This window comes from Lineus longissimus, chromosome 3 (assembly GCF_910592395.1).
Source record: "Lineus longissimus chromosome 3, tnLinLong1.2, whole genome shotgun sequence".
Classification (NCBI taxonomy): domain Eukaryota; kingdom Metazoa; phylum Nemertea; class Pilidiophora; order Heteronemertea; family Lineidae; genus Lineus; species Lineus longissimus.
In genome coordinates, this window is record NC_088310.1 from 10,911,528 (window position 1) to 10,936,503 (window position 24,976).

At 41.1% G+C, this 24,976-nt stretch overlaps 1 protein-coding gene and 1 long non-coding RNA gene across 2 annotated transcripts; both read right to left on the reverse strand.

Moving 5' to 3' along the window:
- Window positions 1–1,626: 1,626 nt before the first annotated feature.
- On the reverse strand, window positions 1,627–2,615 carry LOC135485715 (uncharacterized). Its single transcript, XR_010446608.1, has 4 exons — window positions 2,560–2,615; window positions 2,218–2,325; window positions 1,912–1,995; window positions 1,627–1,744 (listed from the first exon to the last, which is right to left on the reverse strand). It is a non-coding gene; the product is annotated as an uncharacterized LOC135485715 (long non-coding RNA).
- A 7,063-nt stretch (window positions 2,616–9,678) lies between these two features.
- Window positions 9,679–24,080, reverse strand: LOC135485195 (uncharacterized). Its single transcript, XM_064767005.1, has 9 exons — window positions 24,005–24,080; window positions 23,827–23,895; window positions 21,262–21,498; window positions 19,033–19,269; window positions 17,144–17,218; window positions 13,402–13,586; window positions 11,899–12,177; window positions 11,199–11,360; window positions 9,679–9,945 (listed from the first exon to the last, which is right to left on the reverse strand). Exons 2-9 carry the CDS (start codon window positions 23,885–23,887, stop codon window positions 9,781–9,783), a joined length of 1,401 nt encoding a protein of 466 aa, XP_064623075.1. The 5' UTR covers window positions 23,888–23,895; window positions 24,005–24,080; the 3' UTR covers window positions 9,679–9,780.
- Between the last annotated feature and the right edge of the window lie 896 nt (window positions 24,081–24,976).

Genomic DNA, 24,976 nt, shown 5'->3' on the forward strand with positions numbered 1-24,976 from the left:
AAAGATACCGTTTTTGCAGAGAAACCATTGTTTTGATAGTTGAAATGCTCAGGGAGGACATTGAAAGTGCGACCAACAGAAGCCATGCAATTTCGCCTGAGGTGCAAGTCTTGATTGCTCTCCGTTATTTTGCATCTGGAGCTTTCTTTGAAGTTATTGGGGACACTTTCGGTGTAGACAAAGCTAGTGTAAGTCGTGTGGTGCACAGGGTGGCTGGCCTGTTAGATGCTGCACGGGACGATTTTATTGTGTGGCCCCAGTCGGTGGAGGAGAGGCGTCGAATTCAAGCTGGATTCTATGCGATCTCACATTTTCCCAAAGTATTGGGATGCATCGACGGCACGCACATCAGAATGATATGCCCCAGTGAGCCACGTCCTGATGCTGATCACATCCCAGAACCAGCCAATGCTGCTGAGAATGACCAGGAGATGCGAGATGACCAGATAGGCCTACATGCTCCTGATCCTGCACATGCAGCTGCACTGCCCATGCCTGCAGATCGCGAAGGCGAAGCCATGGAAGAAGCAGAACAACCCGCGCAAGTTCCTCCAGCTCCAGCCTACGAAGCATCTTTTGTAAACAGGAAGGGATATCACTCCATCAACGTGCAAGCAGTGGTTGACGATAAGGGTAATTACTTTTATAATTATACCTGAAAACATGCTAAATACTAGGGCCAATATCCATGATATCACAACTAGCGCCACATCCTCGACATCATGAGTCATGACATGCACCATGACTGACATGCCTTTTTTGGTAAACGAACGTTGACCAATTCCATGATTGCCTGACCAACAAAACATATGGAATGCCATTTATGCAAAAATTATCTCTTGTACACTGTTGCTCGTAAAGATAGAATACGCATAGTTTTTGTATTTTTTCATCGTTAATTGCATAGAAACTTGTTGATGCTGAAATATGAAACAAGAGTGAGGATAGAACATGCCTTTGGAGTGTTAAAGAGGAGGTTCCATGTTCTCCATGGGGAGATTCGTATGCAGCCAGACCGTGTAGTTAAGATCATCTCTGCCTGTTTTGTCCTGCATAATATTGCAAAGATGAGAGGAGAACGTGACCCCCCAGAAGACGACGACAGTGATGACGAAGAAGATGATGAAGATGATGATGAGGAGTATGCTGGCCCAAACTCTGGCAGTGTTTACAGGGACTACCTCGCCAATCGCTACTTTGCTTAATTGACTGTGATCCACTGCAACCTGAGTGAGGGGATATATCAAAACAGTGGAAGCTACAGCCAGTGAATTTTCCAATTTCAAACTTAAAAACTATAACTATATGTATTGCATAATTAACACTCGCGTAAGAAATATACCATAACATTTTCATCATGTCACTGACACTGTAGCTTCTAATTTTGATACATTCCCTTTGTGTTTTAAATAACTTGATATTTACTATATATTTACTATTTAATATATTTAATATTTAAAGAATTCAAATCCTATAAACATAGATACTATTTACACATAAATTTACAGTTCAATGCCCGACAGACCCAAGAACTCCTTTTCCTTCAGCAGAGCAATCTCCAGCTGTAGCTTTTCTATTCGAAGGCCAGCCTCTTTCTGAAGAACTTCCTGAGTACGGTTTGTGGCCTTCTGCGTAACAAGAGTTGCCTCAAGGACCTCAAGCTGCATGTTAAATACATCCTGCTGAGTCTTCTGTCGGCACATGGCGTCTGTCAGCAGACCCTTCGCATGTGCTTTCCTGGCACCTAGGAGAGAATGAAACAAATTATGACGGGTTAAATGGATCACACAGCACTTCAATTTTGTCACTTTGTGAACGGCCAGAGCTCATTTTAGCACATTTGATTGATTCATGTAGGGACTGCTTAAAATCAAGAAAGGCTTTCGCCATTCTAGAGTCCCAACAACTCACCAGTGACTTTGCACAGTTTGGCCTTCTTTTTGGCTGGAGATTTTGGGGCAGTCATTGCAGTGGCTGTCATCGTCTGTTGAGAATCTAGAATAAAAAATGACAGTTCGGCCTATATGATGATAAATATCAAATCACGAAAGGTCACAAAATGTTTTGCAACCAAAACTCTGGCAAATATAGATTCAAATATCCAAAATGCAAATGCCTTGATATATGAGGTGTGGGCCAGGCTATCAGCATCGATACAGTATTAGACCCCGGGCCTAATAGCCTACTGAAAGACCGAACCTGTATCTAATAGCATACCAAGAATTATTGTGGCTCCCTCTATGTGTGTTTCGTGTGGTTGACGATCAAAGGTTGCCACAACCACTGCATCTGAGCAGTCGACATCAACATCTGCAGCTTGATTTACTGAAAAATTAAATGAAATTATCATAAAAAATAATTTTGCTATTTCTAAATTAAAGACGCATGATGTCTAACCGGGTCACTACAGTCGCTTTCTGTTTCTCAGTAGGCCTACTTGTATTTCTTCCATTGTATACCGGTACCAATGTAATGTATCATAGTCTAAGAAATACTCGGCTCTTAATTGACATGGGCATATTTATCATCGAGCTTCCAGCACCTTTAAATTGAACTTACCAGGAGTCCAACCAGCCAGATCAGGTAATGTAGCAGGGAGGGAGACTGCTGCTGTAGCCTTAATAGGTGTCGTTACTGAAAATATTAACAAATGAAAGTTTTAAAGTTTAAAGGGAATGAATCACATAAATTGGCGGGAAAAATCAATAAATTCTAATTAAATCCATTGAAAATCCAAATTTCTATGATATTCCATTAAAACAGGGTGATATCAGCTTAACAATAGGCCTAATGTGTACAATTGCGATCATTTTGTTAATTATTTGAGGTAATTCACATGACTTATTGAATAAATTAAAAGTATTAACAAATATTTATATTGGAACTTATTTCTGTTTCACCCTGTATAGTACTATTTGCAAACTTTGCATTCCATACACTTACTGGGCATGCTCAGTGCGTTTAGAAATATGGAGTCGGGAAATTTGCAAGCGCGTATTTGGAGCAGCGAATAACCACATTTTCTGTACTTTTGTGCAGTTGAACTGCCTTATCTGCTGATGAATTTGATTTATAGAGCTATGAAGTCAACTACTATGGTACTATTTCTAAGTGACGGTCATGAAAAGCTGTACTTTCGGCCGCTTGAAAAATGCATGCATGCACTCTCATGTCAGCATGTACACATGGTCGCTATACACACAGGAAGTCCAACAGAAATGGCTGGCAGAGTGCCAATATCGATGCAGGCACCAGACGACATACTTTGAACTTAGCCAGGGTAGGGCCGAGTTGAGCTTAATTCCACCAATGTTTTTGAAGATTGACATCAGGCTATGAAATCTAGACCTATGTAAGGCTTAGGCCTATGTTCAGAAATATATGCTGGTAGAAGTAGATAGCGTTTTATGGCCTAATTAGGCTAAATCGGAGCCTGGTGTACCTACCTGCAGACTCAAATCCACCAGTGATGCCTCTGAATGCTGCGTCTTTTTCGAATGTTTCTATTATTCTCTGCAGTGTAGGGTCGGCCTGTGGCATCTTCCCCCCTCCGCCAGTCCCTCTCTGGTGTTTTTGCTGCAGGGAATGGATCTCTTTCGCCTTTGAAAGCTGCTGGTTCCATTTTTCCCTGCAGTTATCCCCGGTCCTTGTGGCCACTCCCAAGGAACTAACCATTAGAGCAATTTCATCCCATTTGTTTTTTTTCATTTTGTTTGTCACATCTGACGAAAACTTGGATCGCAAGATCCCAAGTTCATTTATAACAACATCGACTAAAACTTCGGCTTCTGAGTGTGAAAAATTTGGTTTCCTCTCCCTTTTTGTCTTTTGAGATGAATGATTCTCTATGGAGGCAGCCATCTTGCATGTCTTGCTTTCAATATGAGGACCAAATGCATTATGGGAAATGTCCCTAGCAACTAACATTGATTTACTTAAAAGTAGCGTTAGTTAACATTGGGCCTAACATTGATTTGTGAAACTCAGTTTTAGCGTTATGTTAGCTAACGCTAAGTTAGGGACTTTAACATAAAAAGATAAACTAACATACTTTTATCACCATAACTTTTGTGCAACCGGCCCCAGTCCGAAAGAAATGTAAACCGATCAAGAAAATAGCTCAGATTAACATTGAAAGATCGATCGAATGGTCTGATGATGTCCTTCATGAAGCACAAAGGTTTGAACCGGAGTTCCGTTGGATCATCAAAACAATGGAAGAAAACGAGAAAAGACCCTCCTGGGAGACTGTGTCATTGAATGGTGAAGGTGACAAGCACTATTGGTCTATGTGGAATCAGTTACAGTTTAAAAATGGAGTGTTGTGACAACGATACGAGTCGGATGACGGCAAGACACTGAAATTGAAACCACTTCTGCCGTCAGATTTTCAAGAGGAACTCTTTCACCACATGCACACTACTAGAACAGCAGCCCACCTGGGCACCCAGAAGACCTATGAGAAAGCCAAAGCAAGATTTTATTGGAAAAATATGAAGGACACCATGACTGATCTCTGTCGAAAATGTGACAAATGTGAATGAAGGAAGTCTCCACCACATAGAAACAAAGGACATCTTCAAACATATCTTGTAGGACTCCCCATGGAAAGAATTAGCACTGATTCCTATCACAGCCAGAAGGAATAAATATGTCATCTTGGTGGGCGATCATTTTACGAAATGGATAGAGGGTTATGCCCTTCCCAATCAAGAAGCTGTGACCGTAGCCAGGACTATCGTGAAAGAATTTATTTGTCGATACGGCTCTTTCCGACAGTTACATTCTGACCAAGGAACAAATTACGAGTCTAACCTGGTAAAAGAAGTATGCAAGATACTTGACATACAAAAGACAAGGACCACTCCAGCACACCCTCAATCCGATGGAATGATCGAACGACAGAACCGAACTCTTCTAAACTCGTTGGCCATGATGGTCAAGAAAAATCAAAAGGATTGGGATCTACAGCTGCCGTTCGCCATGATGGCATATCGCACCGCAATACATAGCACCACAAAAGAAACCCCATATTACATGATGTTTGGAAGAGAAATGACCCTCCTCGTAGACGTGTTGTACGGAAGCCCCGGAAAAAAAGAGGTCGAAGTCCATGAATACACCACAGATTTACGCTCAAGACTTGAACGAGCATTTGAAGACGCGAGAGAACAGATCGGAAATCAACATAAGAGGCAAAAGAGGACCTATGACAAAAGACATCATGGACGTCCCTTTAAGATCGGTGATTTTGTGTGGGTGTACAACCCGAAATATAAGAAGGGTTTGACAACCAAATTGAGTTGCAACTGGAGCGGCCCGTATCTAGCTATAAAGAGACTTTCTGATACTGTTTATAGGATTCAAAAGAACAAAAACGTAACCCCACGCGTAATCCATTACGATCGATTGAAGTTGTATTTGGGAAATAAAGCAGAGTTGTGGCCAATCGTCGAGATTGTGCCGGAGACGATAGATACCGAGGTGGAGTCGACGTGTATTCAGCCCTCGATCGAAGAAGACGTCGGAATAGTGAGACCTAGGAGGAACATTCAACGACCAAAAAGATATGACGACTAAAGTATGCAATTATTTTTGTTACAGTATGGTACGAGACTTTGTCTGCGGAGGATGCGGAAGGCGATCTCGACGATCTCATCAGCCTAGGTGTCAACCGTCAGGGCCACCGGCTGGTGCGATCGCCGGATCGAATCAGCCGGCGAGGGAATCTGCTGCATACCGATTACAGAGCAGAGGAGTCAGCGGGGACAACAACTGTACACCTCAAGCCAGGGTTGCAGCTCAAAGAAGATCCAGCGGCCGACCCGAATCAAGGCCCAGCGGCCGACCCGTATCAAGGCCCAGCAGCCGACCCGAATCAAGACCCAGCAGCCGACCCGAATCAAGGTCCAGCAGTCGACCCGTATCAAGACCAGCTCCAGCTCGATAAGGACCCGGTCCACGAGGACCTCCGACCCAGACGGTCGCGGTGGTGTTCCCACCAAGCCTGGATACACTAGTCGAGAGGACGGAGACGTTTCGTCGTGAAAGGTGACCAGGGACGAAGGGGATCGGAGCGCGTAATAGAGACATGGATTTTCAGGATTTAGTAAGTGGACGGAGGATGGAAGCAACGTCCGGGAACGGAGTGAAGTCGGAAAAAGAACGGTGTCTACAAAAGAAAGACAAAAATTATGTCTATTCGTTTGCGGATTTAAAAAAAAAATGCTTTTGAAAAGAATTTCCATGTAAATCGGTACTGACGGTTGTGGTGTCTGCATAGTTGTCGCCTTCCCACATATATGTATCTTGTTGGGACTGTCAGCCTAGCCATGGATTTAACCAGTTGCATTCTTCTCTTCAGGTTATAATGAAGACATCCAACGAGTTCAAGTGCAGAGACTGCGATAGGTCGTTGAAATCAACTGGGTCGTTGCAGCACCATCAACGCAACTCCTGTTCCCAACGCCTAAAGACGTCTAGATCAACAAAAGAAAATCAATCATGAAATCCTTACTAAATTCGAGAAAAGTTTGTGTGTTTGTTTGTTTGTTTGTGCGCTCATATCTCCCAAACCGAATTGCTGAGCGACCCCAGATTTTGCATGTAGCATTTAACGGGTCCTGAAAGTGTCCTTACGAAGCCCGATTTTTGAATTTCCAACCAACATCCGATATAACGCCGTTTATTGGTTTTATCTAACGTTATTCAGCTTGCGCGCGCGGCGAGTTTACCTTCGCGTCATGCGCATCACGGGCGACGTCACTCCCGACACTATACAAATAGTGGATGTTTGGGAGTCCGATATGGAATTTTGATGGACGAAGAAATGTCATGGCGGACGAGGCTTTGCGAGTCCGCCATGACATTTCTGAGTCCAGCAAAATTCCATATTGGGCGACCTTAAACATCCACTATTTGCTATATTATACAAACAAATGTCTTGGCAAAGAAATCAATCCAAAGGAAAATAATGAAACAATTTGTTTTTAATGAAATATACAAAATGTTAACAGTTTAAACTTCATTTTGATTGGATTAAAACCTTTTAGGATCCGTTACGACATTTTTTTGGATCCGTTATTGCTTTTTTGGATCCGATACGATGTGATGACTTGAAATCACATGATGTGAATCGAGTTACGCTATTGGCCAAGAACATTTGGTAGCATAATATAGCCTGATCGCGTCACGGCTCAGACGGCAGGATGGGTCTGCTGACGTCATGACGTCACAATGCGACGTATCGAGCCCTGTCACTTCAGTCAAAAGCTTTGGCGCGTTCACACAGAGCTTGGTGATAAATTTTTGTTCGATTTCGGAATCAAAAAATGTGAAAAGAAGGTTTGTATTAAATGTATATGACGAATGAAAAAGACTGATGATAGGCCTACTGCTGGCCGGTGGGCGTGTTTAGTATCGGCCTTTTGTGTACTGTTCCATTGGCCTACTGACATCTCACTTCTCATCGGTCACTTCATGGTCAGAGCAAATGATACTGCCCACCTCATTAGGCCTACTACCCACGACAGAACATAAAATCAATCACCCGGTGAAAGGCCACTGACTAGGCCAGTGCATGATCTGATAATGACATCAGACCCAGTCACACACCATTTAAACCTAGCTACTTTGTGTTGAATACAAAATAGTTTATTTTGTCTTTTCATATAAGAAAATGCCTAACCCGCCAAAAAGAAAAAAGAACATGTCAAGGCACACGCCAGGGAGTAAACGAATGAAGCAGACTCGAACAGTCGTTTATCAATAAATCACTTATAGTACACTGAAACTCTGATGATGGCAGCAACGGGTACAGTGGACTAGTAAACCAAAGACGAGATCGCCAGAATCCAAGAGAAGGTCACATTCAAAACACCATTCCGAAAAGTCGGCTGGCCACCATAAACGTAGGAGCGAGTCCGTGGATGCTATCAACATTTTCGACAAGAACGGCAAGATACGGCCGGAGGTTATGAACCAATTAAGAATGCACGGCACCGTGTCGCTGAAGGAGTTGACGTCCCTGTTTCCATCTTCCGCCGAAAACATCAGCGACATCGGGGTTGAGACGGGAATAGCGATTCACGACAGCGAATCGCCATCGGTACAGTCTCAATCTCACCTTCTCGTTCCTCCCATCATCATGGATCCTGCGGCGAGCGATTCCATAGTACCAACCGCAATATCTCCGTCCCACCTTCACGTTCCTTCCGTCGTCGTAGACTCAGCAGCAAACGACTCCATATTGGTACCCTCCACGATGTCTCCGGCTCCTCTCATTCCTTCCGTCATCTTTTATCTTTATATTTTCCTGATTTCCACGCTTTTTTTGTGGGCCTTCGATTTCCGGCGGATCAGTCGGCGCATGCTCGTATTCATCCAGGGGTGGGATGTCCTGAGTGGAGTGATCTTCTCTGAAAAGCTGGAAGTTATGTGAAAGCTGGCGGGCCAAATATACATTCCCCAGCAAAGCCAAAGTCGATCACCCGGAAATGTCCGTGATGAGCAGTTGTGCATCAGGATCATTTACTGGATAAACCCATACACCTAGTATGGATTTGAATATATACTTGCCAACCCCAATGCACAACTCGAAAGTGAGGCATTCTCTTCTGACACCGCAGGCTGCGCTCACTTCTAACGAAGTGTCCAGAGATCTGTATACAATATATTCGGACGAATTTCCACACTTCTTCGTCCGAATATACAATTGACTATTAAAAACTCCGGTTCTGACCAAGAGCCGAGGCATCAGGTGCACTGCCGGCTGCACTGCAGTCATTGCAGACGACAATCTATGGGGATTACACAGTCACTCAGTTAATTATTAAAGAAGTCAATTTATTGACGTTACTTAAGAGCATGTTATTGCCATAATCAATAGAAGGAGTATCTTATCCCGTGCCAAACAAGAATCAATGTGGAAACCAGAAGATCGGGCATTTTTTTGACATAGCACCCACGTGGTTGAGGGGTATTTTATGTTATCAAAATAAGTCTTGGCATAGGGTTTTCCATCCAGAAATAACGTAACCATGAAAACTGGGTGGCTCAACAATATGGTGGTAAATAACAACGTCAACGGGTTTATATTAGCGCGGTGTATGTTTGGTACCGATTTGGATGTCGAATGGCTCATGTATGGACACAAGGTTCTTGTAGCTTGCTCTAACCAGCAGGGCAAACTTCGAACAACGCTAGTTCTTTCCTGCCTGTCGTGAATATGTCTCCAAATAAAAACTGGAGGTGGACCTTGAAAGAAGCCTCCCCAGGCTGATAATGCCAATCGGTGAGGAGACGACACCTTGAGACGACACGTATACAGAGGGTTCTCCAGACAGAGTCACAGCCAACAAGACGAACTTTTTATGATGAGCGCTATATATCTAGCCTGAAGCTGGTTGTGAATTTGTCACCGATTCTGGCCACTGCACTGTGATTTATCGAAACTTGGGAACGCTTTCAAATACATCAACCAATTCATGGACAAGATATCATTAAAAGATTTGAAGTCGTATTATCCTTCTTTTACACGGAGCTATCGCTAGATAATATAGCTGAAATTCAATCTCAAAGCCTAATCGTACAGTCGGACACCTGAAAGGTGCACTGCCCCTGTACTACAGATTAATTGATGTACAATCACAGAAAATGTTGGGGTTGGATAGGTGCAGTAAAACACTTTGAAACACATATTTCGCACTGCGCAGTCAATACGTTTATTTGAAAGTGATTCTTACACTGATAAACAACGAAGAAATCGACATTTTACTAAACTTAGTTTCTCATATTGAGCTGATTTAGTTCGTTGGCGACAGTGATGACATTTTCATTGGTTTTGGCTTGGTTGACGTAATCAGCCATCAGGAAGTTCACCGTCTTGCCTCGCTTCTTCAGTTCGTTGTAACAGGACATGGCACTGGGCCTGATGTACCGGTTACACTGAAGTAAATAAACAGAAACATTCAAGTAAGGTACATATAGCACTAAAGCTGGGAGCACACGTACATAAATGTAGGCGAGATCATGTCCCATAGGTTTTTATAATCCTATCTTTGTACAGCAAGTCTGTGTTTATAACTGAATAAAAAACGAACGATTTTGTTTGTTGGCGTCAGTGTCATTGGCGTCAGTGTCATGGTCGCCTATCGTCTTTGGCGACAACACGATGCTACAACACAAAACGTTCAACTTCCTATTAATCATGATTGATAAATGATCTTAAAGACCTCTGCGACACGATCTTGCAGGTGGTTACTACGGTGCGCCCCCAGCTGCAGAAAATAATATTTTGTGTCTGACACTGCATGAGGCATGATTATGGAAAACATCTGATTTGCAAAGTGAAGAATTTAAATTCACGCCTCAACTGAAAAGTGGCTGTCGGTTGAATGTGCGCACAAATTACAGGATTGTTTGGTCAATACATTTTCGAAAGTGCGCAAAACACATGTTTTTCTCACACACGCCCCCCCCCCCCGAAATGGTGCTTTAAAATTGTAGATTTCTGAAAATATCTACAACGCTTATTAATACTTAGCATTAAGACTCAATATGTTCAAAGTGTGCATCTGTCCATTTACCCCCAGCATGTGTTTTTCAACTTTTGAAAGTAAGGTTTAGTGAATTTGAATGACCCCCCCCCCCCAAGCACGTGATAACGTGTTTTTGAATCGGTGACAACATTTCGGGGGCAGAGTAAAAATGATCTTGTCGTGAAGTAAGGTGCCTACTTCACATAAATCAGAGTTCTCGTACAAACTGTTGTTCCTGAATTAGATACATTGACGTAGTTACCAAAAATATCTTAACTGAAATGATAGTTTAGTAGAAATTTTGCTCTGGTTAGTAGGTTCGGCTACCTATGAATAAATAGATTAACTAATATGTACTACTCTTGAAATTTCTCATGATTAAAGTCCTTACATCCGGTTTACGTGCTTGGCGAGAAGTTTAGTTTTATGTGAAGTAAGCAAACTAAATTGTCACGATAAGAGTATCTGCTCCCAATGATTTGATGGGCTAGAGTATTATGATAAGTGGATGTTCGAACAATAACGAGACAGATCACGTTCACAATGTGTATCTTTTTTTCAGGAATTAAATATAGTCCGCTTCATTTTCTTAAAAGTAGCGAAGTTAGGCTTGTAGAGCTTTATCTAGTACCCAGTGCCTCAAATAATTTTGTAACCTACCTTTTTCTGCAACGCACTGACACACAGGCCTTCGGTGGCAAATGCTGAGACAATGACAAAATAGTTGCTTATGCTTGCACACTTTCTTCTTGTATCTTCTGGCATGCTACTACATGATGAAGTCAACTTAAGATCTAGCCATGTGTCGCTGTAAAGATCAGCCTGAGTGAGAGAAAAAAGTAGCAGTTCTAGAATGATGACACTTCAATCGCATTTGTATTTAGATAAACAGTTGATTGTAATATATCGTTTTGCAAATTTTTATTCTTCCATATTGCAATTTAAAACCTTGAACATCGTATGGCCAAATTATGATTTGCCACGGTTTTCATAACAGCAAGGAAGTTTTATACATAACCCCCCCCCCCCCCTGCTATCCCACCTGAAGAGGATCGAATGTGATCTTGGAAACGAGCGGGTCTTAACCCCCCCCCCCCTTCAAAGCATTTGGAAATTTTGAGTGCTAAATATACGTTTCCGGGAATCTCGGGGGCTGAAAGAGCATTAAGTAGTTTTTTTGCTACCTTGTGAAGGGGCACCATATGAAAAACCATGTTTTCCCAACGGTGGCCAATTGATTCCCAAAAAGGAATTCGTTGTAGTTGATGGTCATGTTGGTTGTTCGGTGGGATACATGTTAATACAATTTGTTGGTCACTAAAATTATGTAGGTCATTGACAAATGCGAGCGGCTACCTACCGGGCGAATGTAGGGGTAACGCCTCCGACAGTTGCTGTTACAAAGCTTGTCCACCATAAAAATGAACACGCGCTTATTTTGTGCCACTGCTTCTCCCAGAGTCGGCCAACCCATCATCGCATTGCTGCTGACTTTCCCGTTTGCTCCAGTAAAGTAGTCTCTGAAGATGGGGATGAACCTGTCGAAGCCGGAGGGCATTGTGGTGTCCTGGAATCGAATGGCAATAACCTCGTTCCTGTGCGATGGATTATTCAACCAGCTGTCAATGTCTCGTATAATCTGAAATTATTTTTTTCTCTTATCAACAGAGTGCACCCGATGGTCATTATTTGTGTTCCCATCAACGTACTGCAGCGTTAATAAGCTGGTCAGCACAACACTTCTCGTCATCGGACGCCGATCCACACTTAATAATTCTTAGGACCATGGGCGCCTCAGACGGCTAATACACGTAGAGCTTGCATAGGGTCACCAACTCCCATTACGTTTATTCGTTCATGCCGATTTGGGCCCAATGTTATCAAGCTTTCGATAAGACAGTAGAACAAAGGGAATTTAGGCTTAGGTGAAAGTGGGCGCTGTTTAAAGACAATAGACCGTGTATTTTGCTATGCATGAATTCTTTTAAATGCACAATAAATGGGCAAAATAACGTATTTCTGTTTTTCTGCAGTCTTCCAAGTCCGGCTGACTCCCATGTATATAGCCTTTCTTGTTGTACCTTCCCCGTGGATCGGCTCCGGTTTTCCTTCTGTCTACCCCACCTCGCCTTCCCTGCATGTGTTACCAACGAGCCAGTGACCTTTTAGCCGTTACCGACGGCAAGTCTGACAATGAGTGTAGGGAATTAGCCCACGATTAGTGCTTAACATAGAACAAAAACGAAAGGGGCCTTTCAAATTGCTAATCGTATATCATTCAACAGCCTGTCTCGCCACCTTCAAAATAAATATATTCAAGACAACATTCCTAAGGAAGGTGATCATTAAAGCCGTTGGTACGCAGAGAAGGGTCGGGGTGATGATTCCTAAAGCTCAGCTGTTCGGGCATCATCACAAGCAAAAGCCAATATCTGCCAGTGGAAATCGCACGACAACTCTTTCGGCCGATCACTCCCATCAGAAGCACATTATCTTCCCGTTGAGCTTCGTTTTAGGGTTATAACATTTTGGGTAACGACTTTCATAGTAAATGCCCTTTAAATGTGGAATTCACTGAGTCACGACCTGATGAAAGAAACAGACCTAATCTCTTTCCGCAAACCTGAAACCATTTCTCTTCCGAGAATATTTTTGACTGTGATCGAGCGCTTTTGAACATTGTATTCTCAGTGGAAAGCTAAAGTGCTGACCTAACTTCATTCATTCGATTGTTTCTGATACAATAATAATCAATAGAACGACATTGTTGATGGTTTGGTAGCAATGTCATGACAGTCACCTTAATATACACTTATGTGTTGATATATTATCTAATAACAATGTGTTTCAAATTTGCACTTGCCTCCCATAATTTTCGTCCGTAAGCTGTGTTGTGACTCGCGTAAGCGGTATTTCCCTTGGCACGAGTGTCAATGTCGAAAAATCGAATTCCAAAATCCAATTGGGCTGTGAAAGTGTAATCTTGGTTCCTGTATAAGCAGGACAAAGCGGGAATACCACTACCGTACTTCATGACCCTATTCGACCCTGTAAAATAAGCAAAATAGGCAGATCTGTTCACAGTATAAGAAGAGCTGGTTCACCCGAATCCTAAAAATCGTTAGTTGTTATTCGTATTTAGAAAGCAAGCCGAACTAAAGCAAAACCATCGATATTCTTCCCTATTTGATTGGCAGGCAGGTTTATATTAGAATGATGATTTTATAATGGGTGAGTTGTAATGGTGCGTGTGATGGTGAAGTTGAGATTAATGTTCAGAGACTTCAGCATTAGAGGGTGATGAACTTGAGTGTGATGTGATATTGTACAATGATAATAACAACTATAAAACCGCCAAAGGCCACTACTAACTGTCCTCACCGTATAGATATTAGCTGAAAATTTATGCTGGTTAAGAAACGTGCAATTAGTTTATAGCCAAAGGGAAGTGTTATGCCATTAAACCCGCGTGACCTCGAAAAGTAGCGACCATATCAAAAACCCATGCAACACAAACATCGTGGTGGTTAGATGTACCCATGATATCAGATTGGTGGTAAGCGGGCAAGTAGTCAGGCGCGCAATTATTACCTTTTAATTTTTTTCTCAAATCTGGCCGCCTAGTGGCCAAGTGGTGAATCAAATCGAATCAAACTTTTGGCTCTGAGTTGACCTGACTAGATTGGGTACATGTGTACCAAATGTGAGATCACTGGTCACTGTACTTTAGAAATGTGCCATAATTTTAAAAGCATAACGACCAATTTATGCCATTTGAACTCTGTGACCTTTAAAGTAGGTCTAATCAAAAACATTTTAAACTTATGATGTAGCTTGGAGTAGATGCCATAAAAATTTTATCAAAAACAAATTACCGTTAAGTGAGATATTGCACGTTTTACCTTTTCAGTTTTGCCCTCTGGTGGTCAATTTGAAAATCAGATCGGACCGAAATTGGGTGTCAGGGGTTATCTTACATATGGGGTCATTTGCACCAAGCTTCAAGTTCATACCTTTGTGGTTAAGAAATGTGCCATAGTTAGACATAGACGGTCAATTTAAACCATTTGCCCTCCGTAACCTTGAAAAGTAGGTCTGATCGAAAACTCATACGATATGTGATGTATCCTAGCAAGAAGTAGGCCTACCTTTTTTATCAAAAATGAATCACTAATAAGCAAAATATCGCACTTAGTTTGTTTTCACGTATCGCCCCCTGTTGGCAACAGATTGAGTCCGATCAACACCCCAAGGGTGTTGTTCACATATTAGCGGAGGAGTACCAAACATGTACCAATAATTTGTGATGATACGGTAAGATGACATTTAACTATATTAGTGTAAAACAGAAAATAACGAAACTGATGATACTTGGGTTTGCAAAGACTTTTGCTGAATTAGTCAACATATCACTACATTAATTCTACGGTTGTATTATTAGGTTGGCCTCGAAAAACAATATTTTCTTTCGTTTGCTGATTTCGATGCTGTGAATTTCTTTTATCATAATTTGAAATCTCGAATTCGGAAACTCTACCCTTATGATAATAAGTTTTTGCTTTATATTACAAATAAGTTTATAATGTTGTTATAACCACTTTGTTTAAACATACAAAATATGTTTAGTATCATCAGTGCAGTGCCCTAGTAAGCGCGCAGCGCCTTTAGGTTGGGGGAAACCGCCCCTAACCCCCTGGTTGGGAACCAGCTTTAGTTTCTTCCGGCAATTTTATGTTTTGATAAGCGGTTTTCTCCGTTTAGGCTATCTCTTCAGCAGTAACTCAACTGCATCATCACAATAGTCAAATGACGGTGTAGAAATGGAACATGTCCCCTGGAAAGGTGTCCGGACTATCGTAGTCTGGCACTCTGACAGATTCATACGTAAAGTGCAAGCTCTAGTAAACTCACGCAGCTGTTGGCATGGGGAAGACCCCCCGAACTCCGCCTTCTGACATGTTTTAGCCAGTGCATTGGGTGGAATCCCCCCCCCCCAACCCCCATTGGCCTCTCAATAAGTTCACCCGACTGATGATCAGAGAACACGAGAAACAAGCAGTCTTTAAAAAAGACTGAAGGGGTGGTTCGAATTGTGGGCAGGGCGGAGACTGAGGTTTTTGCGCATATGATGGGGGCAATCTGGGCAGGAGTTGTTGAAATGTGATGTGGTATCATCAAAGGAACCTGTCATAGATTTTTTCATTGTAAATCTATATAGGTAGCAGCGTTCAGGAGAAATTACCGACACACATACTGTATGCATTGAATTAGCTGGCCACCACCAGGAGATCAAAATAGGCCTATATTCATCATTATACATGTTCTAGGGTGACTGGGGAAATAGACGCATGATCAGTCCCATAGGAATTTGTCCGCATTCAGTAGGCCTATGAAGCTTAGGAATGCAATTGCGAATTGATCTATGATGGCTTATTGCTTGAACATGTATAATGATGAATATAGCCCTATTTTGATCTTCTGGTGGTGGCCAGCTAAATGCATACAGTACTGTATTTACCGTAGTTCAACTGTGTGGCGCACTAAATCAGGTGATTCGAAATTCCCGCCACGCTTACTCGCGAACTCAACTGGCTATCGATAGGCGCCAGCACCATCAATTTAGACGGCGCGGATTTTTTGGCGACTGAATGTTGAATATCTGCAAAAATCAACTTGCTAATCCACCAAATCAGGGTAAAAGGTGAATATCACTGTTAATGTGATGCTGCTGTGAAAAAGTGTAGCATTTGATGGCGCCAGCAAGCTAAAATGTGTACATTCACATCGCATATTGACAGCTTGACCTCCACAAGCAGACAACCGACTCAATATAAGATTACTACGCTATACATCGACGATGTATGGAACAAAATGGGTATTAAATAAATCAATTATTCAGCAGGTTATAGCGGCTATTAGTAAATTCAAGTGTGCGAATCAAGCTGAGATTAATCTGAGGGATCTAGGCAGAATAGCATTGTCTTTTTGGACGTTACAAACATGAGAACTAATTTGTTCACGCAGATGCATACATGGGACTATAGAGGAGTAAAAACGAAAAACCAAGCACAGATGGTGGTTCGCAATCGGACCACCAAAAAATAACTCTCTTTATATCTGGGAGCATAAAAAGCCTGCTAGCGAATATTGATAATATTGGAAAAATAAGAATGCAAGACTAATGGTATCCCATAAAAACATCTATTCCTCCATAATGTGTCTTCGGGGTCCCACCACGGCCGATTTGGATTCGTTCAGAAGGTTAATCGAAATCTCTAAAAAAAAATGTTTTTTTGAAACGCCTGCCCCGTGTTTTCTTGATCAATTCGGGATTATATCCGTTTTAAGTGTCTTTTGGATATTACTGAAGTTTCAAAAACCAAAACACATATGTCGGGGGGGGGACCACCGAATCCCCTTTTGATTAAAAAACAGTGTGCATATTCATGTGGTTCTCTCTCGGAGCTCGTAACAGTCGAGTTGCTTCATTCACTAACCACATTTGATAGTTTCAGTCCGTATTTGGTGCATATCCGAAAGGGTTCGGCAAACGCCTCGTCACCCTTTGACACTATCTGTCCCACTTTATTGTTTAAGTGACTTACCTGAGTTGTGAGTTCCAGGAAATGTTACTTTGTTAAATTTGAGTTTGCAGAGTCCCGCGTGGCCGTTGCACCTCTCTTAAATGTTAAAAAGTAAACAAATACGTGTCAGATCACTGTTGCCAATGTTATTTCTCTTAATTCTAGTTCTTGGCCACAAATAAAGACTCGCCGGTATCTATCGTGGCTTGTGAAATGGAGGGGAGAAATGAACTGAAAGGGAGTGCATTTGACACCTTTTTTACAAAGGATTCCGACGAGTTGTTGTGGAATCAGCCTCGAAAATACAGCAGATACTTAATTGGTTTTCAATGTTAGGAAAATAAGTCAAATATTATACCATCTTATCACATCGAATACCGGCTATCTACCAAATACTGACGTTATAACAAGAAAACAAAACATTTGATTTTCAGGCTACTGGAACACTCGCTTGGGTCTTGCGATCAAGCCAGTGCTACCAACTCCGCGATTTTCGCAATTGCCTTTTTTATTGTGATGTTTAGTATTATCATCATATCAAATTACAAAAAGTTGCAACTGTCAGTTAATCTTTTAATGCCTCCATTGGTAATGTTATCAAAAAGTATTTTAGATTAATAAAATCTTTACGCAGATGACGACGTAACACACGAGTGATCATTTAAATGATGATCTGGTGAATACATTGGATTGGGCTGGATTCTGTCCGCTCACTAAATGGGGCTACTTTGAATCTGTTCTCGTTCTTCTCAGATTTGTCCTAAATATGGAAAAGAAACTACCCTCATTTTTATTAGCTAGTTTGTTACGAATTATTTACGTTATGTACTCAAACACTATAAAAAGATGCAATGCCGTATTCTTTAGCATAGCCCGAAAGTTTACATACACTTCAAAATTTGAATAAATTCAAAAATTCTCACCAAGACTACTTTATTTACAAAAGGTTGCATGCCGTGCCTCTTCTTTCTGTGGCTACATTCAAAAATTCACATCGCGAGCAAAATAACATGAATCCGCAATATCAAAATATCAAAATAGCACGAAAGATCATATTTTTTTTAAAACTTACCGTTGTACCGTTCTGTACAAAAACTTACCGTTGGGGGCAGGATTCACTTGACGTGAAGTAACAAAAAAAACACAATATAGATGAGGTATTATAATGATAGGCCAATAAAAACATGTACGAGTCTCGGAGGACACTTTCAACTCCAAGGCTTCTACTGCGGGGTTGAAACTGGATGCGACATAAATGCTATCATAAACTGGGGAGACGTTTACAGTCCTCAAAAAGACTACCAACCCTGATTACAGTGATCCGGTCGTCCTTTGAGAAGGCCTATCTTCATTTTCTGACACTTTAGTTCACCTGTGAATATTCGACTTATAACAGTGGAAATCATAAAGAGTATACACGTGTTACAAATACCATTGGACTCGTGAGAATATTTATTTATAGTGTTAACGTGGGACCAACCAAAAATGTGCAACAGACGTCTTGTCGCCCGGTCTTTGGGATAATATCGGCGTATAAAATTGACCGGGCACTTTTTAATTCTTTCAATTTTTAGAGTCGCAAATAGACAGATTTCTTCGAATCCTTTTACAGTAAGTCATGATCAAAACGTCAAAGAACGGACCACAATATGATTATGTTCTCTCTGAATACTGATAACTGCAGGGTTTAAAAAAGGTAATATTTTCGTGATATTTTGTTGTCTGGATATTTTCATGCAATCATTTAATTAAAGAAAACTGGAATTGCATTCACCCTTTATTAAATAAAGTAGCTTTGGTAAGAATTGAAGATTTTATTCAGAATTTTCAAGTGTATGTAAACTTCCGGGCACGACTGTCCAATGGAAGGCTAAACACAATTTGGTAATTTGATAAAATGCAAAACTTACCAGTCTTATCAAAGAAGTGATTGGATGGATCCGCAGTGTTTGTATTTGTACAGCTTTTACTCTTGATGTAGCAGTGACTGGCTTCATTCCACAGGAAGGCCGCACAGGAGCTGGTTACCTTACACTTGTCACTGCAGGCCTGCAGGTTCAACACTTGAAAGCTAATGTCATTTCCTGGACAGTCGCCAGGACGATAGCCGAGGCCATTTGTACAGGCAAATGCTTGGTAAGTGGTGGCTGAAAGTACACGGTAACGACTGTTAATAGTCTGATGAATCCAGTTATCGGATACTGCCGGTGTGACAGTATTGTGAGACATCGTCATTCGCCCGGGTTATGATTATATATGAGACTCCAGGGCGGCTCAAGGAGAAGTGCAGAGAAGTGACCGTTTCCAAATAGGAGTTCAATTTTAGGAAATAATATCAGTATTAATAGGTCTAATACAGGCTATCTATCAAATACTGGCGTCATAAGATAACAACAAGATGTTTGAAATTCAAACTTGAAATCTCGCTTGTGTCGCGCGATCAGGCCAGTGCTCGACGATGAGTTCGAGACTAACACCTCGTTGTCCGCAAATCTCTTCATCCGGGCCGAGCCTACTTGATTGGCAATTCAAAATGGCTGCACTAGACCCTGGTAACACCTCTGCATCAAATGCCGCGTCACCTCCAGAATCTGGGGGTACCTAAGTATGTTTGACCTATCTGTGTGTTTTATGTGTACATTGTGTAGTGATGAGTCGTGTTATACATCTAAGGTACATCTAAGAGGACAGAGAGACGTAATCAGGAATGCATTGAGAGCAATTAGAACCAGAGCTGAAGTTTGTGTTGAATGGAATCAGGGGCATGTCGAAGGACACTGGGGTTAGGTTGAGACAGGAATAAGCACCGAAATGTGAAATCATTGAATAAAAATTTTGCTAGGGGCCCACTGGTCTTCCTTTTTTGTCGGAGTTCCGCTGCGGTAAATCTGTTGCAAGAACAGTTCTGATATGGTTGATTGAACTGCTTCGTTCTCAGTCACCTGTGACAGTAAATTGGATTGCATGGTGTCATAAGAAAGAGGGCATCATTAAGTAATAAATGGTGGTTGCAAATATCCAAAATATTTAGCCATGTCCAGGAAATTAACAAATCAATCTCGGTTTCCTTTTTTTGAAACAGCCTTTATAGACATTATGAACGAGATATAGTAATATCATTATTAGTAATACCTAATAACCTTGTATATGGATGTGATGCCAATGTGCAATAATCGTTGAAAATGGGGTTACTGTGAATCTGTTCTCGTTCTTCTCAGATCTTTCCTAATAATATGACAAAGAATATTTCCTTAATTTATGATGGCTTGTTTGTTATAAATTATTTACGTTCTCTTCTCAAAACACCATAAAAAGATTCAATGCCGTATTCTTCAGCATTGCCCAAAGGTTTACATACACTTGAACATTTTGAATAAATCCCACAATTCTCACCACAACTACCTGTTTTAATAACTGCTGCATGCCATACCTATTCTTGGTATGGTAACAGGCAAAAATTGGCATTGGCATTTAGATCCTGCAGTTAATAATCTTGAAATATACAGCAGAATCGTACTCTGGTGTATCCATTCTCAGACTTTCTGTGAAGATTGACTTTTGGTGTAGAAAATTCGTAACAGAAATCTGTCCTAGCTCATTCTTACATTGCAAAATATATAACATATTAGATTTTCAATTTTAGAAAACTTTCATGAATTGTTTTTTTCTTTTGATACCCTTATGGCACAATCTTTTGTGATAATTTGTGTTGACGTTAGTGGGATCTTTTAAAGGTTCAGAAATCGTCTGTGTTGTCGTAGAATTTGGCCATTTTTTATTTTGAGATTCGCGATATCATCGAGTGGACAGAATTCTTTTCGGTCCGTTTTTAGAAAATCAAAGAATGGATTATAAAATCGAATATGATTCTGTTCCATCTGAATACTGATAATTTCAGGATTTAAAAAGGTAATATTTCTTGATATTTGGCTGTCTGGATATTTTCATGATGTTTGCATGCAATCATATAATATAATTCAAGAAAACAGGTATGGCATACACCCTTTATCAAATAAAGTAGCTTTGGTACGAAATTGATGATTTTAATCAGAATTTTCAAGTGTATGTAAACTTCCGGGCACGACTGTTCAATGGAAGGCTAAACACAATTTGGTAATTTGATAAAATGCAAAACTTACCAGTCTTATCAAAGAAATGATTGGCTGGATTCGCAGTGTTTGTATTTGTACAGCTTTTACTCTTGATGTAGCAGTTACTGGCTTCATTCCACAGGAAGGCCGCGCAGGAACTGGTTACCTTACACTTGTCACTGCAGGCCTGCAGGTTCAACACTTGAAAGCTAATGTCATTTCCTGGACAGTCGCCAGTGCGATAGCCGAGGCCATTTGCACAGGCAAATTCTTGGTAGATGTTGGCTGAAAGTACACGGTAACGCTGTGAGTCTGATGAATTCAGTTATCGGATACTGCCGGTGTGACAGTATTGTGAGACATAGTCAGTGGCCCGGGTTATCACTGTGTACACGACTCTAGGGTGCATGGATCAAGGGGAATTGCAGAGAAACGACCGTCCCCGCCGCACCACTTATTCGAATTAATCTTTGGAATTTAAGCACTAACCATGAGCTGGGGTAAATTGAATCTAACAAGAAAGGTGTTAAAAAAACACAGGGCGTGGTGTGGACGTGTATCATTACTGGGATAAAGGTTATTCAGGACTGGGAATAAAGCAACGTCATGTCATTGCCATTTGTAAGGGTCATCTATTTGATAATGGTCAAATATTGGTCCTTGGTAATTAGTCGAAGAATGATTCCGGCTTGGCAGTCAGGTATGCAGACAATTCAATAATTGTCATTGTCAATTTGGCGATGGAAGATATCGTGTAGCGCCAAATGAATGCGTTACAAATTGACAGTCCTTTCGGTCCTTAGTTCCTATTGTTTGGGAACTACTGTACAAATCCCGTCCCAATGTTATTTTCGTATGTGAAACACCAGCCTCCCATGCGCAATGGTGAAACACATGTAAAATTGACGTACAATATGGTGTTGGTGAGGTTTTTAAATGATACACCACTTCTAGGCACGTCAAAACACCTTTTGCGCGGATAAGATCGCTTTTTTCTGTGGTTGAGATCGGAGTTAACATGATATAATTAAGTGGTGAGAGGTGGCTAAACACTGCGACCCTTCGTGTCATTAATACAAGGCACGATAATCTTCAGGCGGGCAAAAATGGCGGCTCTCAAATTCCGCAATGCACTAATACACTGAGCAATGTGAACAGCGCAGCCCTGAAACAAACTCATACACACAGGATGATGACGTGTTAAGTAGAATATCACTAGTTCTGATGTCGTACTATGTGATTTTGTTGAGAAAATTTTACTGGCCAAGAACAGAGGGCGTCAGTAATTCTGTAGTTCATTATCTGTAAGTTCAGACTCTGAACGCCCTAAAAATCACCTCTTTCTTATGGGTGCCCATCGACCTTTTTTCAGACTCCATGATCTCCTTCCTCCGGTCTTTGTAGTACGAGGGCGGATCAATAAGTCTTGACAACAGGGCATTCATTTCAAAAGGAATTATCACAGACATTTGACAACACGTTTACTCCAAATATGCATCTTTCATGAGCACATGTTTGTAAAATTGTCCTCATACTTCTACAAAATTGAAGCCTGTTTAAAAGAGATCGGTACATGCCACAGAATTTGCTGGTTTTATCATGACGTTGAGCATGAAAAAGCGTCATAAAATAGATGCGAATATTTTTTAAAGGCAAAGAGTTGGGTTGGTAAGTTTAACCAATCATCTAATCATAAAGTACGGTGAAAATCTGGAAAAATCTATCGGTCACAAACGGGATGCTTGTCAAAACCACCTATCCTTGTCTAACGTTAATATATAAGACCATTTTAAAATATTGCAATATTTCTGTAATTATTAAAAGAACGGTGCTCTGGTATGTTGATAAATATGTCTTCAGAGAAAATGTAGTTGTCATTTCGAATTCTGGAAATATGTATATCAAGTATGTTGTCGAAAAGCCAAATGCTGACAGAATTATATTTTACTTTTTTTCATAGTTAAATTGCCCTTCAACGGTTAACGGATAACGATTAAACCCCGACTTTTATGTGTAAGCTGCCAAAGAGTGGTATCAACAATGTGCTGAGATTTCAGCATGACGCAACTTCTAGTTTTTCCGCAGAAAGTGTCAAAACTTATTGATTCGCCCACGTATATTACATGCATTAGATGTTTTTCTATAGGCATTTGAACACTTCTGCAGCCGAGCAAGTTTTAAATATTTTGGTGGGATTGGTTACCGATCAATCTCTCAGACCCAAGAAAGAACCTAGCCATGATCGCTTTGATGTTCTGTGTAACATGGAAGTTTTCTTATCTTTTGTCAGATGAATCAAGACAGCCATAGCCATGATCGCCACCAACAGAAATTAAAAAAACAAGGGATGCATTGGCACTCTCCCGTGGTTTGGTAGCTTTATCACAGCCCATTTCACCAAGTTAATTATGCTTGCGTGCTTAAGTGTCGAAAATGTAATTGTCTATTATATACACTAATAATGCAGGTACTGAAATCGAACAAATTTGAAAGAAGTATCTCTAGCTACACGTTGGCGGAATTCGGTAAATTCACGATTCACATTATGGGAGTATTTTAAGTATGTAATGTTGTTCATCTTAAGCAGGTCGAGTAAGTCGAAAGATGTCTTACCTTGTGTTGCCGCCAACTGCATCAGCCCAATCAAGGTGAGAATCAGGGGAAGTTTTACCATGTCTGAAACTAACAATCGGGTTCAGGCCTTATAGCGTTAATACCCATCATCGGGCATCTATCATGTCGTGAAAAACTCACAAAAATACGAGGTGGGTTGCAAGCTTAATTTACTTACCAATATTGCCTTTGGTTCCAAGTGCAAGTCTTCGGGTGAATGGTGATTGTGCCTACCTTCCCCGGCTCTTATATAGATGGATATCTGATGACGTCACAAAAACGTGTTTTTGCGTTCCGCGCGCACTCCAGGTGCTCTTCAACGGTGTTTGCGGAATCGGATGGCCAGGCAGTACGCAATGGTGGTTTAGTTATTGTAGATGGCTCTGCAGTATAGCAAGACAGTACGCGAGGGAGGATTAGGGATAGGGGTAAGGGTAGCACTATATAATGATAAGGATCAGTGGATATTCGGAAGAAAATGTCGTTTGTGGCCAGCTGCCTCAGTGGCCTAATGCCCCTGCCTATCACTCTGACGACCCGGGTACGATTCCCACTCGATCCGCTTACTATTTTTCACTTGTGCAACTTTATATATACTCTAAGTTTTACTGTCGTACCGCCTGGTTATCCGATTTAGCACCTACCAAAAATTCTTTTTGGCTAATATCATAGGGCACCAAGTGTGGCGCTAAGGCAGCCACTACTAACCGTTTTTTCTTGTGGGCTGAGATCACTATTAACTGTTTAGTGCTATCAAATAATAATAAAGTGCCTAAAAAGTCATATCATGCCTAACTACCACCGGGAATGTTAGTTATTTGGTTTGCAAACATAACTTTTGGCTTTCTGATTGTAAATAATATCAACTAACAGAATTCAGGTCGATTTTGAAATATGAACTCCTTTTTTGGAGTTTACTGGGTCGGAAAGATATTCTCTCACTGGCAGTAGCCATGGCCACGTATCGTGTTAACTTCTGACATAGCTCTTGAAACCGCTACTAAAACTATTTAGAATCATTGGAACTTTTTCAAATTCATTTATGGCATTGACAAAATATAGGACTACGTTTCTGCAAATGTTGATGAGAATCCCAGCATGGATTTTTTTTGAAATCACGAAAATGTATGTATATATAATGTACACGGAC